The sequence below is a fragment of the Lynx rufus genome, unplaced genomic scaffold, assembly GCF_022079265.1.
Source record: "Lynx rufus isolate CCGP_SWC_20201006 ecotype Redwood Valley unplaced genomic scaffold, mLynRuf1.p SCAF_5, whole genome shotgun sequence".
Classification (NCBI taxonomy): Eukaryota; Metazoa; Chordata; class Mammalia; order Carnivora; family Felidae; genus Lynx; species Lynx rufus.
The window spans coordinates 1,294,603-1,319,317 of record NW_025814867.1 but is presented as its reverse complement, the minus strand read 5'-3'; the positions used below and the strand labels follow the sequence as shown (position 1 = coordinate 1,319,317).

Sequence of the window (24,715 nt, the reverse complement as noted above, 5' to 3'; positions counted from 1 at the left end):
AGCCAGGGAAGGGCTCCGGCCCGCTTGCAGACCGGTCCCGGCCTTCAGACGCGCCTCGCCCACCACCGAAGACTAGAAAGATGCTTGTGAAACTCTGGCCAGGTGCAGGCCACGGAGAAGGCCCAAGTGCCCCCCACCATCTTCAGGATCTCCCCAGGACAATGAGGTTGTTGTCCCCCATCTAAACACCATATGGCCCTTTGATAAACACAGACCTCTCTATCCTCTGTCGATCTGGTATTTCGCGATCAATATTACGACTAAAACCACATAAAACCAAACCAATAGTTAGAACACTGACTGCGATGTTTACAGCTCTACATCGTCTCCACTGCCTGAGAGATAGGTGTGTCCTCTTCACCCGGGGGCAGGGTCCCATCCCCGGCAGGCGAGCAGGGCTGCCCCGGGTGCCCGTGCTGTGAACCAGGACAGCCACCATCGGTGCCCCTTCTGAAGAACCCGGGCAAAGCTGGGACCCGGCACGATCTACCTGACCATCCTTGATCTTCTTCTCTAGGAAAAGCACTGTAAGTGCAAGACGGGCTCTAGCCTTCACTCGCTCGACGTCCCTTTCCCTCCGAGCAGCTGCTGCCTACTCGCGCCCGTCTACAAGCCTCGTTAAGTAGAAAAACTACTGCTTTTCTCCTACGTCTTTGGTTTCGCTTTCCTTCCCGTCACCTACATCCCCTCATGGGTGAGTGGCAGCGACCGTAACCAACGCTGACGGCCCAATACAGGGGGACAGGAACGTCACAGGCTCTTGAGCACGTTTAGGCTGTCGGTTTCCTGAAATCTGGGACTGAAGTGGCAACAGGCCACTGACACCCCTCCACGGCACCGCCGTCCAAGGGACCATCTTCCCATTAACCTTCCTGCCAGCGAACGGGTCCAGGTCAGACTTTATTCTAACAGGTGGAGTTAGAATAGCAAGCTGGATGGGGTTTTGAAAACTCATGTCTATTTTTTATTTTCACTGATTAAAAATACTAGATAGGCATGAAACTCATCACTTCTGTGAGTAAGAAAGGACTTTTTTGCAAACACATGTCTTTGAGAGCAAAGAAACCCAAGACCCTCGTGTGATCGGAACACAGACCGTTCACGGCCGACACCCCTCACGCGGTCTAGTCAGGCCACATCGCGTTTCTCCCAAGTGTCCGGGGAGATACGGCCTGGTGCGTGTTGGGGTGACGTGAACCGAGGTGGGGTTTCCCAAACTGCAGCGATTACGGCGTCTCGCTGAAATGAACTATGGAACCAGTCCTGGATTAGCCACTCAGTGCATCCCGCCCTCCGGGCCTTGGCCTTCAAGAGCGGTGCTCCTGGGATGCCACGGTCAGAGGAGTACTGTCAGGTGAGGCTCTGAGAGGCGGCAGGTGCACGTGCACGGGCTTATCCCTGTTCCGACCATGTTCCAAAGGCTCTTTGGGGTTCCCTCCAAAATAACGGAAATATACAATAGCAGCTACTTTATTATTCTATATGTAATGCCACGTAATGGAAGTACAAAAGTTCTGATTGTTCTTAGGACCTGAAGGCACAAAGGAACTTAGAAGACGATCTTGGCTCTTTGAGTGAGGTCAGCATTACCAAATTCAGGTAATTTGGCAAAAAACAAAAAACAAAAAACAAAACAAAACAAACAAAGAAAAGAATTGTTTGCCAATTCAGAAGGAGGAAAAGCTAGGACAAAAATGTTGCAGTTACAGGCACGTACCACATGCAGAGGACCACACAAGCGGAGGGAGAAGGAGCTTCCAGAAGCTCCCAACACTACCGCGGGAAAGAAGCTAGTACCGCGGACTTGACTCCAACTCCGTGTGGTTCTACTCGCTGCCTCCGGGTCTCAAAACGTGGCCGTATTTCACGCTGTGAGAGCAACAATGGCTTCCTTCTGTTTCCATCACACTTTTCAGAATCTGGAAAGTTCCAGGGAAATGGGGGTCTAGCCTGGGTGACCGGTGCTGTCCTTGGTGTGGCCTTTGGACGAGCTCACGGTCCCAGTGTGGGATAAGCTGGCGGCCACACAATCCTGCTTGAGCCACACGGCCCAGCTTTCTACCCAAGTCGCGTACCCAGAGTGTCAGAACTCTGCCTCCTCGCTTTGCTGTTTAGGAACACGAGCCGATCCACCTGATAGGTGGTGAGTAAAACGTGCCTTCAGATATTTAGTTCCTCCTCCTCCGCCATTGCTGCCGTTTCCCCGCGCGAAGCCAAGAACAGCAGACCGCGTGAGAAATAAGGTGTCTGCTGACAGGGGACCCCTTGTAAAAGTAACGAAACACAGAGGACTTTCGCCTCTCGCCCGGAACGACCTGGTCATTTTGTCAAGAGGACGCGGGGCAAACGTTTGCAGAGCACGCGGCCGGGTTTTGGTGAAGTGATTCTGCGACACCCAGCAAAGTCTGCGGCTGAGTCACAGCCGATTCACGTGCGTCTCGGGGGGGAAGCAAATCAGCGTCTCTGCAAGTTGTCTGGGACGCGCCAAAGAGACCAGCCTGACCAGGTCTATAATCATAGAGCGGTACCGGGCTGTGGGTAGGCGCCGTGCGTTTTCTGCCCTCGGAGCCGAGCGTTCTGGGCACGTGCGTGGCAAAGCACGTGGAGAAATGCGCTTCCTCTGATGCCTAACTTGCAGGGCGCGAAAACCACTGGAGGAGAAGAGCGAAGCCCCCGAGAGGGCAAACAGCAGGAGCGCGCGCACAGCGCCCCGCCGCCCTCACTGCCAAGAAGGAACTGGCGTCAGCACGAGGACTTCCGTGGCCAGAAGAGACAGTCAGGCCCCGGGCTCGCAGCAGCCAGGCGTCCTGGGCCGGGAGGAAGCGGAGGCCGACCACGAGAGGAAACCACGCAAGGGGCGGAAACGGAACACAACACCACGGCGGGTGAGTCAGGGCTGAAAGGCCTCGACCCCGTGAGCAGGCGGCTGTTTCCAACAGAGCCCTCGCGGGAGCCCACGCCCCCCACCAAGAATGGAGCGTGGACGCAGGGGCCCGACCCACGGCTCTCCTGTCCGCCCCCGTCCCACCGACCCCACCGGCTGACCACCCCAGTGACGCAAGGCACCTGCAGCCCCCGGGACGGTGCCCGAGACTCCAGGGTTCCTGGCTCCCAGGCGGACAGGCCCGGCCCGGACCTCGAGCCCACCTCTGGGCTCCTTTCCCGCTGCTCCCCGGCCCCCGCGTCGCCCCGTTCTCCTGCCCTTCCGCAGGCTGCTGTGCGGGGAGCTCTGAGGTGGCCACGCTCTCTGGCCCGGCAGCAGTCTCTGGTCCCCCAGCCTCCCATAAGCCCGTGAACGCCCACCGCCGTGGGAAGCCCGGAGCACCGGGCACACTTCCGGGGAGCACCCCCCAGCCCGCCGCAGGCAGGACGGGCACGTGCCGCACGCGCCCGCAAGCAGGGGGACAGGGACGCGAGAGCCGGTACGATGCCTCTGCCTGCTGGCCTCCCCGAGACACGGTGGGCTCCCGAGGCCGGCGCTGGTCACCGGGGTGGCCCAGGGCTCGGAGGCGTGTGGCCCGGGACTGGGAGGCGCCCAAAGAGGCAGGGCGGGGAGGCCTTCGGCACAGCCCTGCGCTGCGACCCGCTGCTTCTGCCCCTTGCGGGGACCACAAGCACATCTTCCCGGGCCGCACAATTAGACCCCCATCTGCCACCACGCCCCGTTCCCTCCGAGGGGCCGACTCCACGGCTGGGGGAGAGCCGAGGGCGGTGGCGCGGCAACGCTGCAAGGGCATCCCACACCTTGCTGATCGGCAACCGGGATGCCTCTGAGGATCTTTCGTAAAGCGAGTTTCCCAGGTCCCGCTTGCGATTCTCATTTAGCAGGTCTGGGACGCGTCTGAGAATTCTATCTCCGAGCTTTTAATTGTCATATTTCAAACTTACAGAAAGCTCGCACGCATAGTACTAGGGATTCGGAAATACTCCTACTCGGATTTGCCAGCTGCTTTCTTTTTGCCCCGTTTGCTTCCTTACTCGCTCTGTTTTTTTCCTGAACCATTTGAGAGTGAGCTGCAGACAACATGCCCCTTTGCCCCCAAACACATCAGTGGGTATTTCCTAAAATCGAGGCCTTTCTCTTATATGATACAGGAGAATGTTCTGTTCCCTAAGTGATTTTGAATAGGACGGCCACCTTCCTATTTTATCCAACTTTCCCCAAATTTTATCAAGTGGATAGGATTCAGGAAGGATCTGACACGAAGCACTCCTGCAGAATGGGAAAACAGCAGCAGGTTATTCTGAGGCCACAGGGTCACGGTCAGAGCTCACAGGGATGAATCTGGGAGTATTTTGACGAACTGGAAGAGAACATCACATAAAAAGCAGCACTCTCCTGGGCTGTTTCGGGATGTGTGCTGGGCAGCCTCTAACTGGCCCCCACTGGCCCCTGCCCCTGGTACGAGTCCTTTGTGGAACCCTCCCTCCTAGATGTAGGCTGGACCTAGTGACTCACTTCTCAACAAGCGAACACAGCGAAGGCGAGGGGATGTCACCTCCGAAGTTAGGTTACAAAGAGGCTGTGGCTTCTGTCTCAGGCGCTCCTTCTCTTGCACGGGCTCTGTGAGTGGTCCCGTGGAGAGGCCCACGTGGCGGGGAACCCACATCCGGGCCCTGAAGCTCCCGGCAGGCGTGCGGGTGAGCCCGTCCAGCTCTGGGGGGCCTGCAGCGCTGCCCGACATCAGGGGCACCCCGGTGAGCCATGTGCAGATTCACAGAAAGTGGGAGAGAGCCACTGTTTACCGTTTGGGGATAATTTGTTGTCCGGCGATAGAAAAGACGGGATGGTTAGCGTGGAATATCACAAAACTCATGACTTTAAAATATGCCGGATTCCACGGAGAGCTGAATGGAGTAATAAAAGGTGGAGGGGTCCTGGCCAGAGAGGCGGGAGGTGGAATACTTCTCCTGATTATTTAACCTCTCTCTCAACCAGATTCTTCCTAGTGACTTTTAAAAATGTTTTTATTTTTAAAATACATGTGCATAGTTTAAAGGAATCAAGCACTATAAAAATATTGTGAATAAAGATTCATTCCTGCTTTTGTTCCCCAGCCCCTCATCTGGAGGCGATTTCTTGTTACATGACCAATTTCGTGATCATTCCTTCAGAAGTTTTGTTTCGTTGACCCTGCCCACCCCCGCCCCCCGTTATCAACATAGGGTATCTCTAGATATCTTTCTTGTTTTTCATATAAGGGTAGCATAATATATTCTGCATCTTGCAAGATAAATCTTGGAGAGAGTTTGTATCAGGAATTGCAGGAAGTCCTTTTTCTTTTGGGTGCCTGCAGGATTTGTATGGATGGGACAATTCATTGAACTAGTCCCCTAAACCAGGGTGTCCCTATGACCTTGGAGTGTGTCTGGGGGATAAATTCTGGGGATTTTCTTTAGGCCATTAAACATCCGACTCTCTCTCATTAAGCAAACAAACAGAACCCTCCCTTCCGCTGCCTACCCCACTCTCCCTTCTGTGGACATCCAGTTTCCTTCTCGCTCTCCCAGCCGAACCTGCTCATAGAATGGTCCCTCTCAGCTGTTTTCTCACTCCGGCTCCCCAGCCACCTCTCCAGGGCTCCCGGCCCGTGAACCCACTGAAGAAGATCCCTCTGAGGTCACCCGGCTGCCATGTGGCCGAACCCAAGGGCGTTCTCTGGGCTTCGTCTGGCGCGTTCACAGCTGCCCCGGATACCCTGCCGCTACCTCCCTCCGCACCGCTGCCCGTGACTGTGACGTGGCACCTCACCTGGCCCTCCAGCCCTCCCACCTCCCCCTGCCCCATACCCAGCCTCTTCTGGAAGCAATCCCCAAGGGTCAACCGCAGGCCCTCTGCTCACTCTGCATCAGCACCCCCGCGAGAACATTCTGTGATGCCAGGAATGTTTTCCTAGCACTTAAAATGTGGTCAGTGCAACCGAGGAGCTGAATTTTTGGTCTCATTTAATTTGACCAACTTAAACGTAAACGGCCACAGGCTACCGTGGGCGGTGCTCTCCCTGGGAGGGACCGCGCACACCCGGCCGTGGTCGCCGCCTGCACGCAGGGCACACACACATCCCTGCGCCCAGCTCAGATTTCCTTCCCAACTCACACAAGGCTCACAACACCAACGCCCGGTTGACCTCTCCCCTTGGATGCCGCCAAACTGACAAAACTCAATCTGAGATCCTCTCCCGAAGCCGGGCGGTCTGCCGGCTTAGCGTGAGGTGCGAAGCTCGCAGCTCAGGAGCCTCAGAAGGCCAGGCGTGGTTGGCTTTGTCTCCTGAACATTCCTGCTGTGCCTGCCCTCTACATCTTGGTCACGGTCACAGGACCCCTCGTGGAGCAGGTGCAACGGCCTCACCACGGGCCCACCTGCCTTCCCTCCCCGTCCCCCCCAGCCCGTCCTCACAGGCGCCCTCGCGCCTGAGACACCACTCCCAGCATGCCACGATGCGGCTGCAGCTCTCACTTAGTCACGACTAGCCCGGCGAAGAGTCCCAGGTGCCCACCAGCCGTGCCGGGCGCCGCGCGGACGCCGGGGATCCCCCGAGCCCCCCGAGTCGAGTCTGGGTCCGGCAGCGAGCCGAGCAGGGCTGAGGCCTGGTGAGTGCTAGGAGTCCGTAGGGGGAAACGGGGCCGTAGTGGTCCGCCAGGACTTGGGGCCAGGGCAGGCTGGAGAAGCACGCGCTTGGCCAAGAGTCATCGGGGAGGGTGTCTGCTGAGCAGTCGCCGAGAGGGGGCTCTGAGCAGCGAGGAGGTGACACCGCGGGATTAAGGTGGCAGAAAAGTCCGGAGAAGGAGACTGGGCCGGGGAGGGGGCCTCAGGGTCACGCCCCTTTGTCCCGGACACCATGCCTGCAGCCTCTGGTTACATCGGCCTCTTCGGCAGCTGAGCCTCTAGCTCACTGGAACTTGCAGCCCAGGAGGCAGCCCTGCTTTTTCACGTGTTGTTTGGTCGCTTTTTTTTTTTTTTTTTTTAAATAAAACACAAGCCTTTCAGTTTGTCCTGATGCCGTTTTCACCTCTCCTTTCTGGCCTTCATCACCGGAGCCTGTCATGACCCTTTTGAATGCCTTCCTCTAGCACCTTCCATGGCCTTTCCGCCGCCTCCACTGCTGGTTTCATTTCACGCGTCCTCCGTCTCACAGCTGATCGCCAACGTGAACCTGTCATAACACGGTACGCTCCCTCCGACTGCTACCTGGCGCCTTCCTTCCCTGTGCCAGGAGCCCATCTTTCCCTCCGGATGTCGGCAACGCCAGGTGCTTTCTCGGTTTCCCCGACGGTTAGGGCATGGACGGGTAACTAAATTCTGCCCAGTGGGGCTGGAGGGTAAGTCTCCTGAGGGACTTCTGGGCGAGATTTTCCTTCTGAATAGAAAGAGACTCTGAGGAGAAGCCACCTTTCCCCACCCCTGCCTCTGAACAGGAGTGTGTGACGACAGCATGCCTGGAGCTGCGGCATCCACTTGGCGACCGCGACGAAAGCCAAGATCCTGACCGCGCTGCGTGGAAAGAGAGCCAAAACCTACCTCGCCCCTCAGTGCCATCGCCGGGCTGTTCCTTCAACCCTGGGACTGGCCCACACAACGGCTTTTGTTACACTACACCTCACGTTCATTTAATAACTTTGAGTCTCTACATGGAAACAACTCCGAAAGATCCCAGGTTACGAAAGTCCCCACGTCTCATCATTACTTACGTTCTCCCGTAAGTTACTAAGCGTCTTCTCAACTAAACATGTCATATCTGCGGTTTGGGAGTCTACGTAGACTGAAGGCCCTGTCTGGGCATGTTTTTCTCCCCTAAATTACCAAGTTCTCTTGGTCACACGGGCCCATTTTCCAACGAGTCCATTCTTCTCGTGAATTCTGAGGTGCTGCTTGTTCTACTCTGACGTTTTAGGCCTCGTCTAGAAACCCCAATGAGGCGGCCATTCCATTCCATGCAGCCATCTGTCTGCCTTTCCTTTCAGTCACAAGTCTTGACCTCCAGCGTGAACCAACACCTCGTCTCCCTCTTCTCAGACTCTCCGGCATCGGGGGGGGAGGGGGGAAGCGGCCCGGCAGCCGAGCTCCCGGGGGCCCTCAGGCGTGGCTCCTTCCTCGGCGTCTCCTCGGAGAAGCCCTCCCAGGTGCTGCCCCCTGCCCCCTCCTCCAGTCCCAGAGCTCTTGCCCCCTCATCTGCCCTTTCCTCGGAAGGCAGTCGGCCCTGCTGTCTGCCTCCGGTCCCCACAGCACTACGCCACACACAAGCCTAGGGACACAGCCGGCAGAGGAGGGACACTCCCGGGGAGGGAAAAGGTGTGCACACTCACACTTCATTCTCAGGAGAGGTGGGGGAGGTTGAGGGGCACGGGCAGCGCGGAAACGTGGGCAGATCAGCTTCCACATACGTGCCAAAGTGCCAGCATCCTTGCCCGGCAGCGCGGGCCTCACGTTTGCGTCCTCCAGGCCCACCTGCGGGCCCCGTGGCCGCGTGTGGCCCGCAGCAGGCTTCCTCCGAGCTGCCACTCTGTCCTCTTGTCCTGAGGCCCGGCATGCAGCTCCTCCTTGAAAAGTCCGGACTTCCCCTCCGCGGGAAAACCTCCCGGCGTAAACTCCTCACCTGTTCTTTTTCCCGTGTGTCAAATCCTTCCACCCTCCCCTCTTGACTTGTTCGCCTGGCCCCCCTCCTGGACTTTTTCCGTCCCGCACAGGACTGTTTAGTCCCCTCTAAAATGTTAGAGCCTAGACTTCTTCTAGCAGAAACATCAGCTAGCTTTTATAGGAAACAATTAAAAAACAGTAACCCTTACACTTGCATGCAGTTTTTACACCTGGAGGAACCGTGCTCGTGCGGGCGAAGCCGGCAGGAGGCCCGACCATCACGCCGCACCCCTGGGAGAGGGGCGACGCCCGCCTGCGGGGCACCTGGCCGCCCTGTCCCTGGTCCTCACGTAAACTTCCCACGTCGCACTCGCGGTAACCGATCTGCGCAAAGTGAGGCCCCACGCCCACAGCCAACGAGCCCAGGTCTCAGCACAGAAACACAGGCTGCGTGGCTCCAAGCCACCGTTCTCCCCGATTCCCTCAAATTCCGTATTTTCCAGAGGAAAATGCCGAGGAAGGTGCCGTTGACCCTTGAACAACGCAGGTTTGAAGCACGCTGGCCCACTTACCCACGGATTTTTTTTCCCAACAGATACAGTACAGCACATGTCTTTTCCTTACGGTTTTCTTAATAACGCTTTCTTTTCTCTAGCCGCCTTCATTATAAGAATACAGTATATAATACCTATTAATATACAAAATATCTATTAATCGACTATGTATGTTACTGGTAAGGCTTCCAGTCAAACAGCAGGCTATTAGTAGTTAAGTGTCTTGGGGGTCAAAAGTTACATGCAAATTTCAACTGCGTGGGGGGGGGGAAGGTCAGTGCCTCCAACCCCCATGTCGTTCATGGGTCAACGGGGAGCTCCTCTGTGGCTTTTCTTGAGAACGGTTTTCATTATTTATTTATTTTCAATAATTTATGGTCACGTTAGCTAACGTATAGTGTAACCAGTGTAACTATTTAACTAGTTAACTATCATAGAGTGTAAACAGGCTTCAGAAGTAGATTCCGTGATTTGAAAACAGGGTTTGGATTTCAGCACACTACGGTTTTGCTGGACTCGTTCGCCGCCCCGCCTCTGCTCCCGTCCGGTAGGGAAAGGGGCAGCAGCTGTGGGGAGGACGCTGGAAGGCCGACCTGTCTGATGAAGCACGTTTCCACCCCATGGAGAGCAAAAGACTCTGTCTGAGAGGCCCCCCCCCCCCCCGACAGTGTTCTGGCAGATTCTCCTGCTTCTCTCTTAGCTTTCTCCTTATAGAAATGGCAGATTCTGAAAAGCAGGCTTTCAATTTTGATGACGTGCCACTTATCGATTTGTTCTTTTATGGATTGTGCTTAAGGGGCTGTATCTAAGAAATCTTTGCCTAATGCAAGGCACAAAGATTTTATCCCATCCTTTCTTCTAGAAGATTTATACTTTTAGGTTTTCTGTTTAGGTCTATGAGCCATTTGGGTACGAAGCACGGGTCCAAGTTCACTTCTGTCTTTCTGGCATCTGGATACCCAACTGTTTCCACACCATTTGTTGAAAAGACTATCCTTTCTCTACTGCACCACATCTGTGTCTTTGTCAAAAATCAGCACATCATACTATTGGTTTTCTTCAAATATCTGATGCTCTGAGGTAGGATCTTCACAGAAAGAAGGACTAGGTCATCTTTGGTGATCCACTCCACCTAAGACTGGGTGACGAGAAGGGGCACTTTCCTCTCCCCGTGTCTCATCCGCCTTCACACCGTCCTCCCTCTGGATGGCCAGTGGAGGCTCTGTGTTTGCATACACCAACCTTTTGGATTTAAGATTTTCTTGTGTTTTTCCTTTTGTGTAAATATGGTTTCCGGAGGAGGCAGAAGTAAACGGGAAGTCTGATTAGACCGTAATAAACCTCAGGGGTGTGTGGACTCACTTCCCCATCGAACGTTCACGGGTCCTCCCCAGATACAGAAAGCGGAGGTGGAGAGATCGCCAGGGATACCACATACAGAGAGTTGGCTGGCTGGCTGTGGTCTCATTCCTCACGTCTTCAAAAAGCTCTCCTGGCCACAGAAGACCGTGGCTCTGTGTAGGGGGTGGCAGCGGTGCCCGGCACGGCCAGGCAAAGCGCAGGGATGCTAGAAACCACAGGGTCAGCGGCACGTACTTGGCCAAGAATCAGGCCACAGTCCGTCACGACAAGACCTTTTTCTGTTTTCCTTAATCATCTTTCACCAGGGACTGGAGTCTGCCTCTGGTTTGGTTTTTTTGTTTTTGTTTTTTTGTTTTTTGAAGAAAAGTATGTATGTATGTATTTCTACTATCTAGTTAGTAATTAGGAGCGCTAGGTTTTAAAAACTACGTTGGGAGGTTTTTTCGTTTTTTGGTCCTAAAAGTATCAACAACCTTGGCCCCACAGACCACTCGTTTCAGCTTGCAGAGTAGTTAGCCTAAGACAGGCTCCAAAGCATTTCCAAAGGAGCCAGCACTCTCCATCACGCAATCTATTCCTGACCTAAAGGAGAACATAGTTTCGGCCTAAAGAACAAAATAAAAAACGTCAAAATTTCACATCTTGTTACGAAATCACTCTGGGTGATGACATTCCGTCTTAAAAAGGGGGGAAAGGAGGAAAAAAGCAAACACAAAGTGCGGCACAAACAGACTTAAAGACTTGTTCCTTTTGTTACGGGGCCTCTGCTTACGCTGTTAGACTCTCTCGTTAATTTTGATCTGGCTGTTTACACACATTTTTAATTTGTTCAATCATTTCACAGACCAGTAGTTTCACGGTTCAGTTTGTTTCAGGCAAAGTGGAGCGTTACAAAAAATCCCAGACTATCTTCAGGTTGGAAAAATCAACGGATGGAAATCGGAGCAACTGTCCATGACCGGTGGCTTCTTTTTGCTCTAATTACAGGATGGAGTTCCTTCTGTAAATGTAAAAACTGTTCAGTACTAGCATAAAAGATACCGACGCAAACACAGCCCTGGATTTCCCCACCTTCCCCTGTCGTTCTCTGAAGGACCGGAAGCCGCCACATTTTCAGCTGCAGGACTGGCTGGTGCTGACTCCGGAGTAAGAGCCGGGCTGGGGCACGGACTCTGAGACGGGGTCCCCGCGCCCCAGGGGACAGCAGAGGCTGTGCGCACAGCCGGTTTGGGCACACGGAGCCTGGGATATCCCCCAGTAGGCTTTTCCCTCCGCTCAGTCAGTGGCTGCAAAACTTGGGAAACAACAGGCGCCCCCCCACCCCCGCCCTCCCCGGCACATCTGCTTATTTACTGGTTTTCCTTAAAGCAGATGGACACAAACCAAAAATTTAATTCTCATCAATCTAGGAAGTATTCCTATTTCCTATTCCTCATAGGAAGTACTCCTATTCCTAGGAAGATTTCCTATTCAAAATCATAAAATATTTCACAAACACATGGAGTTGGGAAAAATGACAGAACCGCCCCCCTCCACCCCCCCAAGCTTCTGGAAGACAGGGACACGGCCAACACAACGGATTCCGCCTTGCAAGCCCTTCATCTTCTACCCTCCCCCCCACGCAGAGGACTACTCCCCTGGGGTTGGTACTCCCCACTCCCACGTGGCTCTCCTCCCCCAATGTGTTACACCTACATGATGCATAGGACTGCTTTCCGTGTGTTAAAACTTCACGCGAGGGGCGCCTGGGTGGCTCAGTCGGTTGGGCATCTGACTTCGGCTCAGGTCACGATCTCGCGGTCCGTGAGTTCGAGCCCCGCGTCGGGCTCTGTGCTGACAGCTCGGAGCCTGGAGCCTGCTTCCCATTCTGCGTCTCCCTCTCTCTCTGCCCCTCCCCCACTGGCACTCTGTCTCCCTCTCTCTCAAAAATAAATTAACATTAAAAATTTTTTAAAAAAACACAAAAAACTTCATGCCAGTGACAGCCGGCCGCACAGGCTCCTGGCGTGCTGGGGTTCTGACTCCCGTGTGCTCCCGTAGCCAGGACTCCCCCTCCACCTGTGCCCTCGATCCCACAGCTGCCCGGTGCCCCACCAGCTCCACGGGGGGCTGTCAGCCAGCCCAAGGAGGGGTGCTGAGGACGGACACACAGTCACGTATCTTCTCTTCGAGCTCGTCTAAAAACACGCCCGGGGGTCCTCGCTGAGGATAACTGGACAACTGATGACCTCGAACGGGAAGCAAATCAGCCAGTGACACAAGACCCCAGTACCCCATCCGCAGTCTAGTGAGGACGTGAGCTCCGCTCCAGACAAATCAGAAGGGAGTTTTATCAGGAAACATCACAGCACTGCTGACACACGTTTTGTCTGGGGGCAAACTGCCACGTTGGGCACAAACCCAGGGTTAGAAGTGCCTCCCCTGTCCCCCCCCCCCCCCCGACCCCGGGCAGGCCTGCAAAGCTCTCCATCTTGCTCAGGCTTCCAGCCCGCCGTCGGCATGTTTCCTCCTCCCCTTGTTGCCCCTGCCCTGGACACGGGACCTCGCAAACAGCGAGTACTCGGCGCGGGTGGGATCCTGCACAGGGGAGAGCCACGGTTCTCAAACTGTGCCCGGAGGCACCCCCGAGCACTGCTGGGAACTCTTAGGGGTGCCACACGATATTCTGAACTTTGGAGAAAACCACAAAGACGCTCAGCTTCCGGCCGATGTCAGTTAAAAGCCCACGAAGGTTGGTCTTCCTCCTCACCTGGTGCTCAGTCTAATACCCAGTGAGAGGAGCCTTACTAAGGGGGGTGGTTCTGCCCGGGGGAGCAGAGAAAGGTCGTCTGGGCACCTGGGGAGCTTGGGGCCAGGCCGGCCTGTGTGGGTGCAGCAGCCAGGTGCCGAGGGCAGCTGGAGAGGAGCGGGCTGCTCGAGGTATGTGGGAGAGGGAGAGCAGAGGCGGCCTCTCACCGAACGGGGCTGGAGTGGGGTGCTGATGGGTGGGAGGGCCCTGCTCCCCAGAAGATGTGAAGAAGTATTTTCCCAGTACTGCACACACCCTGATCTCGTTCCAAGCAAAGGGAAGTCGAAGTCGCATGGTGACATTTTAGCTTAGCCACGCTTTGTGACATAGGCTTACTCAGCTCACCTATAAACTTGACTGCTAACCACCGCCCTCTCCCTCTTCGAACACGTGTTCTGCCTCCCAAACCACTGGCTTATAACCTGCTCCGGGGGACTGATTTCTTCTCTTTCGTCCTTTCGGTGCCTGTGGTGGGCGCCCTCAGTTTCACCCCCTGCGATTCCCATCTCCTGGTATCCATGCTTTGGACGTGGATGCCTTCCCTGGGGTATGAGTGGGAGCTGGAACCTGCCTCTAATCAACAGAATGTGACAAAGGTGATGGGGTGTCACCCCTGTGATGGGCTGCATTATGTGACGAAGGCGAAGAGATTTTGCGGATGTAATGAGTAAGCTGACTTCAAGTTAACCAGAAGAGAGATTCTCCTGAGTACGCTGGCCGTAATAAACCGAGAGCCCTTTCAAAAGGGGCGCGGGCTGTCCCTGAAGTCAGAGACTGCAGAAGGAGGCTGCCGTACCGCGGAGGTCTACAGAGAGGAACACGAGAAGGAAATGTGGGTGGCCTCCAGGACTGAAGAGTGGCCCCAGCACACAGCCGGCAAGAAGATGGGGACCTGACACTCAGTATCACAGGAGACACATCTGGCTCACGACTGCAGAGCCTGAAGATCCTTCTCCAGTTGAACTCTGATGACACCACCAGTTAAGCTGTGCTCACAGAAACCGTGAGTTACTAAATGTGTCGTTCTGGGCCACTAAGTGTGCGGTTGTTTGCTGCGAAGCCACAGAAAACCGACACGGTGCCCAAGGCAGAAATCACTTATGCTACATTCTCAGTGCACGGAGCACATGAAGCAGTTAAGCAGAGATGATCTCCAAAATTTTACGGTTTTAAGTAAGTGAAGATTTAAAACACACTTTAAGTCTGTGCTACAATTTTCGTCTGCCCACTGATCGAGCCTATCCTTTCAATCTTGAGCAGATCCAAATTCCTGCGGGTTGCTTGGCTTTTCTGACACACCGATCCTGGTTTTTCAGGATTTTGATGGCTCTATCCTTCGGTGAATTCTAGACTTTAATTCCAAGCAATCCTGCCTGAAAAGAACCCCAGGGTCAACAGGGTGTTGTACTTGTGGACCCCTAGAACCGTTCACAGGGAGGAGGCCAAGCGGGGTGTAAGAATGGCCACTTCCACCCAGGGTGTGGCCCAGGAACGGTTGGTCACTCCGACCCAGTGACTTCTATGAGCCCTCTGTGTTGTAACTTTATGAAGATTCAAAGCTTTCCGTTTATTTATGAGAAACTGACAAATTTCTCCTTAACGCTTTTTGATCTGTAGGTTTTTTTCCAAAGACCTAGAATTTCAACCTAGAATGTATACTTATCATTAGCTAATTACGGACAAATTCATCTGATAGTGTTCGATTATCATCAGCTGCTTTGTCAAAGGTAATTACCTACTTCTTTGGGCCTGAAGAGAAAAACACTTTTGCTCTAATTTCCTCTAGGCGTCACAATAGTGAAGGCGGAATAGTTATTTTAGCCTCTCTTGAAAGCGTGCTGTGCAAAAGGACAAAGTCAAAGAATCACCCCTCCGCCCCAGAGCAGGGTCAGAGCATAAGGACAGGCTAACTCCAGATCCTTACTGTGACAACATGGTAAACAGCAACACATTCACCCTTACAGAAACGCGGCTCTCAGGGGAGCAGAGAGGATCCCATCTGCCATGGCAACCACTCAGTGCCATCTTCTGGAACCTCCTGGAAGGGCCTCCAGAGAGCACCTGTGCCTGGCTGAGGGGGGCCTAGGGTTCTTGCTCCCCTGGGGCCGTGTCTGAGCCCTCGCTGCTCAGAAACACGATGGAAACATCCAAAGAGGTATTTGCAAATGCTTTCACTCACCACATTCAACTCATTTTCAAAACTTTGCGGGGGGCGGGGGGGACATATTTAGTTAAAACCGACTGTGACCACATTTTCACAGGCAGAGCTTTGAACACTGTGAGCTATTGCTGAAATCTCAGAGGCAAGAAAGGACCCACCATCCCCTGTTCGTTGCGAAGTTGAAACAAGAGTCACATCGTAATGCTGGTAAGTTATTGGCACACGGGCAGCTGTCTCTGGCACGCGCGTCGTGGCCGAGGGAGCACTGGTTATTTATGACACCGAGGCTCTCACAGGATGAATCACGTGGCTCCCAGTTTACGACAGTCAAAATAGGCAGAATGCACTCTAAAGCCGGGTGTGCTGAAGTCTCTCCCCCAAGCAAACGCCTTCTTCGTCTCCCTCGTGGCTCTCAGAGCTGTATCCTCTGAGAAGGTTAAAGCTCGTTAGCTCTACAGCACAAAGCACATGAAGTGAACACCACATGCCACTTACCACATTCCAAATTCTCTCCCCATCTTTGGGGATGCAGGCATTTTAAAGGACGGTGCCACTGATCACAGGACTGTCGCCTGAACGCTATGGGAGCTGCCCGGGGGATGCCCCCCCCACAGCGTGCACCCCGAGTCTCCGCAGGGAGAGCTGCCCTGCAGCAATCCCAGAGGCCATCGCCTGCTCCGACACCTCAAGCTCAGCAATGACGACACCGAGGCAGAGGTTACGAGACTTGCCCAAGCTTGCCTGGCTTCTCCGCGCTGGAGCACAGACTGGATGGAATCCAGGCCTCGGACTCGTAAATTCTAGAGCACCGGGTAAGGTCCCTTGACCCGAAGGAGAGGGCCCAGATGACCGCAGGTGTTCTAAGCCCAGACCTCACGTTTTCCTCCCGGCACTTCTCGGACTCCCAGGGGCAGGGCCTGTCTCGAAGGGTCCTCCAGAAGGTTAATGCTGCTGCCTCGCACCATGGCGCAGCCACGACCCTCTTTGGGAACACGCGTGCAAGTATGGGGTCACCAGTCAAGGGGCGCGAGCTCGCTGTTTCATGTACACCACCAGCAGCTAGGTACTAAGAAGACAGGCAGGCTCCCTCCTGGCCATTCCAGGACGCAGGTAGGTAAACCACGATCACGCGTAGCACAAAGGATGACCTGCTGTGGCGGAGACCCAGAAGTCTGAAAAGAGGAGGAGAATGTTTCCAGGGGAGACAAGTGGGCAGAGGGAAGGAGCCAGGAGAGGAGAGAGACGAGGAAGCGCAGAGGCAAAAGCACGAGCGGTGCCCTGGGAACCTGGTGCGCTTCAGAGGAGGGCTGGCCGGGAGACGGGGCTGCAGAGGCAGCCACGGCGGGGGGGAGGGGAGGGGTGGGCAGAGAGAGGGAGACACAGAATCCGAAGGGGGCTCCAGGCTCCAAGCGGTCAGCACAGCGTCGGGCTCGAACTCAGGGACCTGAGCTGAAGTCGGACGCCCCACCGACTGAACCACCCAGGCGCCCCGAATGTTTTTTTTTGAAAGACAGCCACAGAGCGTGAGCGGGGGGAGAGACTGGGGGGGAGGGAGACGCAGAATCCGAAGCAGGCTCCAGGCTCCGAGCTGTCAGCACAGAGCCCGACGCGGGGCCCGAACTCACGGACCGTGAGTGAGATCATGACCTGAGCCAAAGTCAGCCGCTTAACCGACAGAGCCACCCAGGCGCCCCTAGAGTTCCGTTTGTATTGGGGAGAGAAAGCTGTGGTAGTGAAAGGGCAAGTGGGAGGGACAGGGGAGCTGCAGGAGAGTCCCCGAAAAGAGACGGTGCGAGACCCTAACAGATTCCTCAGCATATCCCTGACTAACGAGAAAGTTTCCCTAAACAAGTCCCGGTACCATTTACGATCCCACGTTAGGGACCTCAATTCCTAACCCTAGCAATGGAAACCTAAAAACACAGCGTGTTACCTTAATGAGCGGTTCTTGGTCACACAGATTTCTCAGACGATGGAGAAGAATCTCAGTTCATCCAAAAACTGATTTATTAACATAGTTCATCTATTCGTTATATCTCAGAGGCTGAAGCTACGTTCTTATACTCTGTAGAATGACAGTCTCTGTACTTTTTAAAGTACCAAATGAAAATAGAGACATAAGGGAAACCAGCAGGATATGCTGTGATTTTCAAAATGGGCCTGATTTTCAAGTTAGTGCTTGCTCCTTTGAGGAATTCAAAGGTATAATTTAAGAGTCTGGCAACTGAAGAATTATAATCAGCACTTGCAATGTCACCAAATATATAGCGCTTCCAGATCTGCTCCTTCCATACCGCCCTGTGTCTTACTTACTGCCCTACTTAAGACGCACACAAGGCACACGAGACGTCTGCTGGATGAATGAGAGAAACCCGCGATCTGCAGTGGGCACCCTGTCCCGAGCCCAGGACAGGGTCGCCCTCCTCATGGCTTTTTCCCTCCACATTCTGGCTGAGGAGTCCAGGTACAAGACCAGTGGAAGAACTTTGCGGACCTAGCTATTTTCTGACTAGTTGCAGCAGCTGTCCACTAATCTCTTCTTGCTTTGAGTTGCCTTCGCTATGACCTCTTCAACATCCCTGGTGAAGCTGCTCTGAACCACACATCACCACCACCGCTGCCCAAATAGCCGACACCCACGGAACAGGAGTGGAAACGCAGAGTCTGAGGAGCCACGGCCGTGCAGGGAGAAGAGGAAGTGCATGCTCTCACTTCCCCTATAGCCACGCATCTGTATCTTTCAGAATCTTCTCTCCCAGATGTAAAATCTGGTTTGCGTTACGGATCGCTAATTACGGCAGGGAACCAGAGTGAATTGTACCGGGTAATTTGAATATACAACAAAAGAACCATTACAACAACCAAAAATGTTCAAAAGCATGTGCGTATTACATTACTGAATTGTGAGTAAGTAAGATAAAAACCAACTAACCCATCTAATTTGTACTTCACACTTGAGGTTAATGTTAACAAAATACCGGATTAAAAAAAACCAAACTTATAAAGGCTGAATGTCTCTCAAGTGTTTTAAGGGGAGTTTTTATATTACATTTGAATATCGTTCTCTTTTTTCAGCATGTTATTCCTGAAGACCCATCTTTAAAAAGGAAAGCAGGAGGAGGAAGAGAGCGATCTGAGTCCTTCATTTGTGCTCAAGGAGAAGCTGGGGTTGTTTCTGCCATGCTAATTGCTTTGACGATGCACAGTAAGATGTATTACATTACATGAGATTATCTAGCTTTTCCCTCCCCATCCAACAGAAGCTGAGCGAAAGGTAAAACAAAGGGCGTGAGAACAGTACACAAGTTGTTCTTAACTGTATTTTACTACGAAGTTACTGCAAAAAGACTTTTTCTCTAAGTAATTTTACATATGTCCTATTACTGTCATTTAAGGAAATAATTTTACAAAATATTCAACTCTTCCTGCTGTGCTCATGTCTGATTCTGCAGGGCAAGGGTATTTGCATCCTGTTACCCGGATTGTAATGGAACCTTTCATGATGACAATATTGTGAGTCTTTCTCTATTCCTATTTTCTTAAAAACAAAGAAGGAAGGAAGGAAGGAAGGAAGGAAGGAAGGAAGGAAGGAAGGAAGGAAGGAAGAAGAGAAGAGAAGAGAAGAGAAGAGAAGAGAAGAGAAGAGAAGAGAAGAGAAAAGACATCCCAAGCCTGAAGCATGCTAAACTACTCTGATGCGCTCTTGGACCCATATGAAAACCCTGATGTGCCTGCTCAAGCAGGGTGCCATTTATGTAACGGCAAGAAGGTAATGTCCCCAAACCCATTCCGTCCCACTTACCTCATCTAACTGAACACTCGGAAAATTCACGCTCGCCCACTGCACATACTTTGAATACAACAGTGCTGTATTAGGAAAAGAGAGGTTTTCTGTGAACACTTCCAGGTAGAGACTATGACTCCTCGTGGTCTGAAGAGTAACCTCTCTCCGATGGCTCTCCGACGTAGGACGCCATCCCGTTAACACGGCACACAGAAGCTGACGCCTCTCTCACCGGGTTACCGTGTGAAAAGTCCCATCGCGTCAGCAGGACGAGGTCCTTCAGCTGCCATGTGTCCATTTTTGCGTGTGTGCACTGAGGCCAAATTATTCTTCCAACGATTATGTCTATCGCCTAAGGCAACAGGTGTTTAGATGGTCCAGTCCACGTGAACGCAGCGACCCTGTAGGGCGGCGGGTTTGGAACCCTGGACAGCGTGGCGGAGATGCTAATCTGACTTCACCGCAAAGTGAAGACAGGCGACGCCCGCTCTGGGGCCACGTGTAATACCACCTTCAGCCCGGGGACATTCCTGTCAGGGAGACTCGCCCTCCCATTTTAACTGTTCTCCCTCAAAAGCAGATCACACTGATTCTGACGATGGTCTCACAGCTGTGAGAGTCTAAATGCAAATGGAAACTCGACGAAGGCGGATTGAGTGCGATTTAATCCTCTGGAAGCCCGGGAGGATATTAGAGAAGGGGAGTTTAATTTTGAAAAGACATTGTATTTTTCTTTGGTTCTCTGTTCCCTCGTCAGATCGGTGGAAATGAACTCGAAGTGCCTTGCAGAGCCGGCTGGCGACAGTGCTTCCGCAGGGCCCCGTTCGTGCTTTCTCTGGAGGGATGCCACCGTCACAGTGCTCAGAACAGTGGAAAATTTGTATTTTCGCTGCAAACAAGCAGATGGTTTCAAGTCTAATGGAGGACCATTTGAAGATGCCTGAGTCTGTACTTTGCAGCTCAGGAACAACTGTGTCTGGCGTATTGTTTCCCAGAAAAATCAACTTCAAGGGGATCAGCCACGTGCTAACCAACCATTTCTTCCTGAGACTGCCACCGTGTTAAGACATAATTAACTCACGAGAACCTAAGTTTTTTCTTCTCCCTACAGTTAACCTGATTGATTGGCGCACCCTGTGTCTGTCGGCAGGACGGGCCCGAGTTCCAGAGAGGAAAGATGTACGTACGTATTTTAACAAACAATTCTACAAGACAGGGGTATCTGGACTGTCACAAGCATTCCTGAAATTAGGGATGAAAGACAGCCAGGTCCTATAGCCAAATGTGAATGGAAATCGAACCCGCTCGGCGCCCCCACAACGACGACAGCTCATTACCACTCAGCCACCCCCTGGCCGAGTGCGCGCGGTCTGAACGGGGATCTGAGGGAGCCTGGGGGGGGGGGGCGGTGGGTGACACACAGCTTCCCACTGGGGGCAGATCGGAAATGCCGATGCAGTTGTTTTAAGAGAATATGGAAAAGGAGGCAAGCAGAGGTGACTGTCGAGATGCCCGGTGGTCTCCACCGTCCCAGGCAGGACACCGGCGATGGCTGAGAACACAGCCGACGCCCAGGCGCCGGACTGGCTCTTGGGAGCATCACCCTACTTCCTGTGGTCACTGTCCCCATTCCACAGGGCGCTCCAGCATCACTGAGTCAGCGGCTTATCTCAAAACTAGTGCTGTCTAGACCTCAGGGCCTCTGTCACAGACTCTTTTTGACCGAGTGAAAGAGACCACACAAATGGCAAACAATTGTCTTCATTCCCTGCCTTGTTGAAACAACAGAAATTACGTGCACTACGATCTCCAGCAAAAGCTCTACTATGGCAGGGCCGTGAGCAAAGCTGCACTCAGCCGCCGGCAGGAGGCTGCTCCTGTTAGAGCTCTCGACTGTTCAGCCTTCTATTCCCTGTTTCTCCCACCCTACTTTGTACCTTCCTCAGCCCAAGCCCGGAGAGAGGCCTCTGGAGAGGAGGGACAGAGAGTGTTCTCCTCCCTAGGACGCATGCACTTGTTGGTTCCAGGTGAGACAGCCCCTCGTTTGCCATCTGGTATGGCAACGTTCAGAGGCGAGTTAATTATGACCATCGAAGGGGCGGGCCGTTTTCTTCAGGGGACAGCGAGTTAAGTTGGCGACGGGCTGCATCTCTGACAGCGGGATCTGAATGAGGTCCATTCCAACCTCTGCTCTTACCAGGAAAGCAGCCCGCATATCTCCCAGGCCCCACAGGGGTCAGCCGCACTGGAGGGGCTCCCCCACCAACGCCTGGCCAGCACGGGCCACTCGGAGAGGAGATGAGCCCCTCAACCCCAAGCCCCCCACTAAGAGAGGGCAGTCTTCACGAGGGCTGTCACCCTTATCCTTGACACACAGCTTCCCAAGCAGGAATGCTGGCCAAGAGCACAGGCCACGAGTCTGTGGCCATCCCGGGGGAGGGGTTGAGACCAGGGGTGCATGAATGCACATCTGCAACGATCCACAGGAGAGAAAGCAGGATAGTTTGCTAAAAGGAAATGAAGCAGAGAGAGAGGGGGGTGGAGAGAGAGAGAGAGAGAGAGAGAGAGAGCACGCGTGAGCGTGCACGCAAATAGTAACCCAAACATGAAGAATGAAGGTTAAAAGGAGGGCGGCGTATGGATAACATAAAATGCAAAGAATGGCCACTCTGGGCACGTAGGCCTTTTGCTTTCTTGAAAATCAGGAAAAAAGAAGAAGAGACAGAGATGGGGGGGGCGGAAGAAAAGAAAACGGTGACTGACCTACGCACACAGATTCTACAGAATCCTACCCTGCAGCTCTGTCCTTCCATGTTGATCTCGTACCACTACTCCTACTAGAAACCCTAAGCTCTCCTTTATTTCAAGCCCACTACGCGTGAATGTCGCCACTGAAAGAGCAAGCAATTTCTGAAAATTCCGCTGTGATTTCTGAAAGCAGCCCACTGCCCGGGGAGGTGACCCCAGTTTTCACTTCCAGAAGTCCACTTGAAGTCCAGAGGAGTTGTGGTTGACTCGCATTTCAAAATGACCTGCTTTGGGTTAAAGTACAGCTGGAGAGTAACCGTTTTGAAGGAACCACAGAGCTTGGGCAGGGTGGGGTGGTGGGGGTGGTGGGGGTGGTGGGGGTGGTGGGGGGTGGGGTGGGATCGGAGACAGCTCACGGCCAGAAAGTAGGTAAATGTCCAAAGCAGGCAGTTCCTTCTCTTTTGCAAGGTCTCCAAGGGTGGCGTATGAAACCCATCTGTTTCCAAGGGTGGAGTATTAAAAAGGAGTCTTTTGTCTCCCGGTGGTCAAGTTCTACATTGCACTCAGCAGAGAATTCTGTTATCCATACCCATCTGCTCTATGGTGGCAAACGGTGGACAAGCAATAGACTCAGACTCGGTTGCCGGCCCGGACCTGACTGCTTGCTTACCCCGTGTGGTTACTCCTGTCATTACGCCCATTTCACAGAGGAAGAAACTGAGGCCCATAGATGTTTGGTAACGTGCCCAGGGTTACTCAGCAGTGAAGCTGGGCTTCCCGAGACTCCAAAAGCCATTTAACACCCAGGGCATGAAACCACCCATTCTGCTCCTGGCATATTTGATACCCTTCAGAGAACCAAAATGCTTCATTTAGGGCCAATGTTTTGGCACGCACATAGACATGACAATTCCTTAGCGAGTTTCTGGGTGGTAACTGTCTAATCACACGTCATTTTCACAGAAATGATTTGTGCACAGCTATCCTGAATAAAGTTTAAATAACCCAGACCGATGTCTTTGGAAATGGTTTTCTACAACTTACATTTAAAAAAAAAGAAAAGAGGGGCGCCTGGGTGGCGCAGTCGGTTAAGCGTCCGACTTCAGCCAGGTCACGATCTCGCGGTCCGGGAGTTCGAGCCCCGCGTCGGGCTCTGGGCTGATGGCTCAGAGCCTGGAGCCTGTTTCCGATTCTGTGTCTCCCTCTCTCTCTGCCCCTCCCCCGCTCATGCTCTGTCTCTCTCTGTCCCAAAAATAAATAAACGTTGAAAAAAAAAAAAAAATAAAAAATAAAAAAAAAGAAAAGAAAAAGCGAACTCATTAGTCCAAGAAGTCAAAAAAAGCAACCTGGTTTTATTCTGCTTCTAATCAAAACAATATTTATCACATGGGAAAGGAGAGGCGTTGGTGCTGTGTTTCCCAGACATTTGGCAGTTCCTTTTCTCTCGTGCCTGTGACTAAAACCAGACTCGAAAATTAAAAATATGCCTCTCATTTTTTTTTTCAAGACAATTCAAACAAAAGAGCCTGCAAATCTACCCACACGAACACTGCTTTAAGCAACTTGAATGAAGAACCGGAGAGAATCTTGAGATCCATTTACTTTCCAAATAACAAATAGATTTTTTTTCCTCCAGCTTGGTTTGGGGGTGGGGAGGTCAAGAATTTAAAGTTACAGCCCTGGTAACATAGTTACCTGGCAGACAGTAACTGCTTTGTATACTCTATCTGAAAGGACAGCCACCAATAAACAAAATAAAAACTCAAAAATTTATGAGAAAAAAAATTCATTTCCTTCCAACCACATGTTTAGGAGAGGAAAACACAACACTAAACAGATTTTTGGAAGGAAAAAGGAACGAGGAGGTGATGTACTTTAGAACTGAATTTCATCATCCAATGACACTTCACCAGGTCTGCTATTCTGTTCTTTGTTCTCCCACCACTGTCTTCACCTATTCACATCATTTTCTCTCATTTGTAAATGGCGTCACCGAGGACATCTGGTTAAATGCATGAGATATTCAAAACCCACCACTGAATCTTAGTTCACGGTTTTCCTGGGGAACTACGAGAGCAGAATAATCCAGACTCATTCTCTGATTCCAGGGGGGAGGTGAGAACATACAGTCAATGCAATGTATCAAAAGACAAGTTATTTCAAATATCCATGTCACGGACCTAACAATCAATATATTAAGTTATTTACATTGCCGATTAAAACGCTTTCAGGGTAATTTCTAATTTCAGAGGGATTTTAAAGCGAAGTTAAACTCATTTTAGAACCTACTATGTGCCAACCCACTGTGTCTTCACAAAGTGAACTGTATTCTATTTAATGTCAAACCCTGTTTGTCCTGAAGCATCAGAGTAGTATAGGAAGGAAGCAAGAACACTGAACCCAGCACCTTTAGTTGACCATTTAAACTTTCAGAGTCTCTGTCTTCTCACCTATGTAATCCTGGAGTGACACCTGCCAGGCCGTTCCTCGGAGGCTATGTGAGAATTACTTAAGATAACGGATTTGCGGGGCGCCTGGGTGGCTCAGTCGGTTGGGCGTCTGACTTTGGCTCAGGTCATGATCTCCCACTTTGTGAGTCTGAGCCCCACATCGGGTCTGTGCTAACAGCTCAGAGGCTGGAGCCTGCTTCGGATTCTGTGTCTCCTTCTCTCTCTGCTCCTCTCCCACTCGTGCTCTCTCTCTCTCAAAACTAAATAAACATTAAAGAAATTCTTTTTAAAAA

The 24,715-nt window shown here is 52.6% G+C and overlaps 1 protein-coding gene across 3 annotated transcripts in view; it reads right to left on the bottom strand.

Moving 5' to 3' along the window:
* ANO10 (anoctamin 10) overlaps positions 1–24,715 on the bottom strand; it is a 224,090-nt gene that overhangs the window by 9,207 nt on the left and 190,168 nt on the right. Inside the window, exon 13 of one of the 3 annotated variants that reach the window (XM_047098704.1) lies at positions 11,281–11,491. The exons of the other annotated variants lie outside the window; for them this stretch is intronic. Within the exon in view, the coding sequence (XP_046954660.1) occupies positions 11,417–11,491 (75 nt within the window). The 3' untranslated portion in view covers positions 11,281–11,416. Of the gene's footprint in view, positions 1–11,280; positions 11,492–24,715 lie in introns of those variants that run through there. 3 annotated transcript variants of the gene reach the window in all.